The sequence below is a fragment of the Heliconius melpomene genome, chromosome 3, assembly GCF_056956725.1.
Source record: "Heliconius melpomene rosina isolate 202511_hmr_F chromosome 3, ASM5695672v1, whole genome shotgun sequence".
In the NCBI taxonomy this organism is placed as follows: Eukaryota; Metazoa; Arthropoda; class Insecta; order Lepidoptera; family Nymphalidae; genus Heliconius; species Heliconius melpomene.
The window spans coordinates 1,188,235-1,194,234 of record NC_140391.1 but is presented as its reverse complement, the minus strand read 5'-3'; the positions used below and the strand labels follow the sequence as shown (position 1 = coordinate 1,194,234).

Sequence of the window (6,000 nt, the reverse complement as noted above, 5' to 3'; positions counted from 1 at the left end):
AAGGAAACAAACATACACATTTAAAATATGAACTCTTCTGATTATATTTAAATTATTCTCATTGCTCCACTCGGATAAACATAGCGCTGCGTTAAGTTCCGCCACTCGACTAATGGGAATCGCTGACCTCAAAATACACACAAATAAACAAATATCCAACAACACCGTATCACATAAAAATTATATTTACATGTATCATCAACTGTTTTACCCAAACTTTTGAGCAACAATTCTACGGTTAAGCCTATAATCTTTATCAATCCCTCGGGCCGCGGTTAGCACGCTATCAATTGTACCACCCTCTATAAATTGTTACGATAAAACACCACTTTCAATCATCCCTTTAACTTTCCGAGCTTATAGTGAAAAGTTTTCTGTTTTAGATGTTTGATATGGATTTGGGGAATTATTTTATTGTGAAAATGGGGTTAATGATTGTTAATTGCTACTTTGCTGTTGATTCGATTTCCTATTGGTAAAATTATTAACGATTTGGTGCTGTGGTAAAAGAAAAAACGCGGCGTTGGGTTTCGCCTAATAGTTATCAACACACGATAATAAAATACAAAATAAATAAAACGAAATATTAACTAAATAGAATCAGGTTTGGTATAAATATTTTGATAATATTTTGATAAGGAATAGTATAGGTTTAAATGTGTTTTACTTTCATTGTTCTATTAAACAAGGTACAAAAAAGATATTATATTGCTTGTAATAATATATCATTGTACTGTACCAAACTTATTAAGTTACGCTTATTGTTGTTTACATTGTGTGTGTTTGTTTACACACAAACAATAATGTGGTTTTTGGTGTTGTTAATATTGTAATTTAGCATCCTCTCTTCCGAACTGCCAGTGAATGTGGGTTTGATTATATTAAAGTTTTTATTTTTGTATAATTATTGGTGTTACTGTAAACAGTAGCCGATATTAATATTTATTATTTATATATTTGATCTATTTTAATTATATATTTTTATCATTTTATATTTGTTCTTATATAATTTTATTATTGCTGTAAGTATATATATACATATATAAAGTTCATAAATTATGTCAGATATTGATGAAGCCTTAAAGGATAATTATTTTACATGTTCCTCGTCTGAAAGTTTTCATAGTGTAACAACTGATGGTAGTGATTTGGGAGTTAGTGATTTTTCTTTGGATTGTAAACTTCAATCAGTATTCAATGTGAGCTCTTGCTTGAATCTGGTGCACATCAATGCTCAAAGCATACCAGCGCACTACACCGACCTTCTTGTGTCGTTTAACAATGTACCCGTCGACTGTATCTTGGTCTCAGAGTCATGGCTTAAACCTTCTCTCCCTTCTTCTCTTTATTCCATTTCAAACTTTAATCTCATCAGAAATGATCGTATTAATAAAAGAGGCGGTGGTATCTGTATTTACCTTAAAACTGATATTTCTTATAAGATCTTACAACATTCTCCCAATGAATACTCAGCCAATTTAGAATATCTCTTTCTTGAAATTAATTGCCGCCATACTAAAGTCCTTCTTGGTGTTGTTTATAGTCCCTCTATGAATATTAATTATTTCCATACTTTTGAAATAGTTCTTGAAAGCCTTGTCTCTTCTTATGAACACACAATCATTATGGGCGACTTGAACACTTGCCTTCTAAAACAAGACTCCAGAGCTAAAAGGTTACAATCTTTAATGTCTTCTTTCAATCTCTCTATTCTTACCCTCTCTGAAACACATTTTCCTCCAAATTCTGATCCCTCTTTGATTGATGTCATTATGGCCTCCAAGCCGGAGAACGTACGTGTACATGGTCAACTGACAGCCCCCTTCTCGTACCATGACCTCCTGTTTGTAAGTTACACTTTATCACTACCTAAGCGAAGAGGCAAAGTGTTAATGCGTCGTAACTATAAGCATATTGATCACGACTCGTTTGCTTCAGACGCTAGTTTAATGGATTGGTCTCATTTTTATTCATCTTCTGACATTGACGAAAAAGTTGACATTTTTAACAATAACTTATTATCTTTATTTAACGCTCATGCACCACTTAAACCAGTCCGTTTTAGACGCCCGCCTGCCCCTTGGCTAACTTCGTACGTAAAGATAATAATGAAGAAACGCGACAAAGCCAAGAGAAAGTGCAAGTGGCACCCGAGTCCAGAGAATGTTGCTGTCTATAAAAAGCTGCGAAATCGGTGTAACAGGTTGTGTAGAGATGCAAAACGCCGGTATATAACTTCCTGCATTGATAATTTCTCTCCTTCTCAAACTTGGAGATTCTTTGAGTCACTAGGCGTGGGTAAATCTCGTAACATTTCTTATCAGTCCATTGATTTGAATTCTCTAAATAGTTACTTTTCTGCTTCCCCCGTGCGTATGGCCAAATCCAATAAAACTTTATGTCTTCGAAAACTGGCTCAGGCCACCCAGCCTAACTGTGATCCTTTTGCCTTCCATGAAGTGACAGTAGAAGAAGTTAGAAAGGGTATCGTATCTATTTCCTCTAAAGCTGTTGGAAGTGATAACTTAAGTCGTGACATGTTGCTGCTAGTGCTACATCTTGTAACTCCTATTATTACTCACATTCTAAACTTCTCATTCGAGTCAAAATCTTTCCCTACTGCCTGGAAAAGTGCACATGTCCTTCCGTTACCTAAACAATCTAATCCTATTCATTTTTCACACTTTCGTCCTATTTCTATCCTTCCTGTCCTTTCGAAGCTCCTTGAGAAATCAGCTTTTCAACAGCTTTCTAACTATTTATTCCAAAACAATCTTTTAAATACATTCCAGTCCGGCTTCCGTCCATCACACAGTACATGTTCAGCGTTAATTAAAGTTACTGATGATATTCGTTTCGCGATGGATAATAAAAAATTAACTATACTTATTTTACTCGACTTTAGTAACGCGTTTAACTCTGTGGATTTTGATGTGTTACTTGGTATCCTTTCCACACTTAACATCTCTCCTGCTGCCACTGAATGGTTTCGTTCTTATCTTCGGGGTCGCAAGCAAAGAATCTACACCGGAGAGCTTTGCTCTGACTGGGTTGATTTGGTAACTGGTGTACCTCAAGGCGGCGTACTCTCTCCTCTGCTCTTTTCCATTTTTATAAATGAAATTACCAAAATCCTATCTTGTCAATACCATCTCTACGCTGACGATTTACAGCTATATAGACACGCCACTCTTGAAGACTTAAACACTGCAATTTTGAACATTAACACTGATCTCGCTCATATTAGCGAGTGGGCGACTTTGTTTGGCCTTCTTATTAACCCCTCCAAATCTCAAGCTCTAATAATTGGTAGTAGGCAACTACGTGCTAGAGTAGATTTTAACACCTTACCTTGTATTAAATTAAACGAGACAATAGTACCGTTGTCTGATTCAGCAAGAAATTTGGGTCTCATAATTGATAGCCAGTTGTCGTGGTCTGCGAACATTAATGTAATCAGTAAACGTATACATTATTCTTTGCACTCTCTTAAACGCCTTCAAAATTTCTTACCCATTCGCACTAAAATCATTCTTGCTCAATCTCTTCTTCTACCACTGCTAGATTACGCTGATGTTTGTTATCCTGATGCTAATGAAGAGGCTCTCGACAAACTTGACCGACTTCAGAATATGTGTATTCGCTTTATCTTCGGATTACGCAAATTTGACCACGTGTCTGATTTCCGTCGACAACTGAATTGGCTTCCTGTGCGTTTACGTCGTAACCTGCACATTCTCACTTTGCTTTTTAACATTTTAAAGTCATCCTCTCCTCCTTACTTAAGGGAGCGTTTTCAACTGACACTTCCAAGTGAAAGACCGGTACGCTCATGTGTAACTCAAAGAAAGCTTGAGTACCCTATATGTAATACCTTTTTCTATGAAAAATCCTTCACAGTTCAAGCAGTGCACTTATGGAACTCACTACCTAACTCTATACTGTCGGGCAATCCATCTCTAAATACTTTTAAAATCAAACTAAAACAACATTTTCTTCATCTTAATTAGAATCTTTAGTAGTCGCTTTGTCTTTTTCTTTATTAATTTTCTTTTTCTGTTTCAACTCTTTTATGTCATTGTATATATTTATATGTTTGTATGTGTGTATGTTTGTAAAAGTATATTTATGTAGGTATAGGAATATTGATTAATATTATGTATATTTGTATGTAGGTTTATTATTATTATTATTATTAACATAACATTAAAATACCGCACCCGAATTATTTCTTATAACATCTCCTACATTCAAGGGTTTCTGGTAGAGATCTCTATTAGAGATAAGTTATCCTTTGTACACTTTTTTACCTGTTGTTATAAGTTTTCTGTACATTCTATCACGTGTGGTACATAAATAAATGAAAAAAAAAAAAAAAAAAAAAAAAAAAATATCTAGAGAAAATCTTCAATAATACCCTTAAACTTTATTAAACTTTCAATTAGAAATTATAATAGATTCAAACTTACCACCACCAAAGAACTAATCAGTGCTCTTTACACAACAACAAAAAAACATTAATTACAGCACAATTTAATTATATTCCTTTTTCAAATGAAGAAAATAAATCACAAAAAAAGATAATATTCTCCTAAAAATGTTAATTACAAAGTTAACAAATTATTTTCAGTATTACGAGTAGCGTTATTTTTCAAAGGAAAACAATGACTTTTGTCTCATTTTCCTCGTATTATCCGGATGGGGGCGACGGCACCCGAAACGCCGTCTAAAGGCCGGAAACTAAGTCAATTTCATAGCCCAATATTATTATTTACTTAACAATCTAATTTTATGGGGTATAAAGATGTTAGAATTTGACATCCAATGGATAGCAAAAGACGGAATTGTTTTAAAAAAAATACAAATTTTGAAGTAATTTATATTGTACTTAGTGCAAATTTAATTTTTCGTATATGAAAAACTCTTCTTAATAATAAAAAATATATAATTTTTCAATGTATAAATTATCTATCTGGATACGTAGCATTCCACTATCGTGCGGCTTCGTAGGAACCTCATACCACGCGCCACGCATCTGTGGAATGGCCTCCCTGCGGTAGTGTTTCCATGTCGATACGATATTGGTACCTTCAAAAAGCAAGTCTATTTCCACCTTAAAGGCCTTCACCTCCCAACTTACCGTCAGAGCTCCCGTATACTCCTTTGTTTTGACTTTTTCGTAAATAATAAAAATAATACAATTTTTTCTTACAAACCGTATAAAAAAAATTAAAAATTACACATGTGTTGAAAAGATTGTAGTGGGATTTGAACTTGTGCCTCTTTTAAAACATCCAAATCCTCTAAACACTAAGTCTTACGTCGAAATATTTATTTGCTAGTTCCAACTTATTATTATTTTCTAAATAACACTTTAGAATTGTTAAAAATATGTACAAAATTTTTCATTATTCAGAAGCACACCATCGAAATCCTTTACTTGGGCTCCCAGTGATAAATGGGTTACATACAGCTGTGTTACTATTTCCACTGAATTCTCTATTTCTGAATACGAGTATCACTGTCTATCCTAAACATATCAATTAATCACAAACAAAAACATCTGTTTACGCTTTTGACGAGGAAGATCTAAATAAAAATATTAAATAAATATATCATGGTTCTTCGATGGGGTAACGTGGCAAGAAGCAGCACACCCAGCTGAGTTCCACCACACAACCAAGCTCCTGTTGAGGCATTGCAAGTTTAGTAACGGAACTCAACGCTGCGCTATACCTCGTTACCAGAACGAGGAAATAAAAAAATGTACATTTATTTTCCTGGAGTGGAAATCGTAAAGCCTGTGTCATGTTTACACGGCCTGTGCCCTTGTGCGCCCCAACAGGCTTCTTTTCTCAATCTTAGGACAAAAATAGACAAAGAAACCTATTTATACCATTATTACTCAAATTATACAAAATCTACCTAAATTCTATACAAAGTTCAATAGTACATACATTCTAAAAACAATGTTTCAGAAAGCGTTCCTTATAACAACAA

General features: G+C 34.2%; 1 protein-coding gene across 1 annotated transcript in view; it reads left to right on the top strand.

Annotated features, from left to right (window-relative positions):
* The first annotated feature begins 1,058 nt into the window (after nucleotides 1–1,058).
* The window catches only part of LOC146539792 (uncharacterized), a 41,051-nt gene continuing 36,109 nt past the window's right edge, over nucleotides 1,059–6,000 (top strand). Inside the window, exons 1-2 of the mRNA XM_085207927.1 lie at nucleotides 1,059–2,561; nucleotides 2,793–3,824. Of these exons, the coding sequence (XP_085064053.1) occupies nucleotides 1,059–2,561; nucleotides 2,793–3,824 (2,535 nt within the window). The remainder of the gene's footprint in view (nucleotides 2,562–2,792; nucleotides 3,825–6,000) is intronic.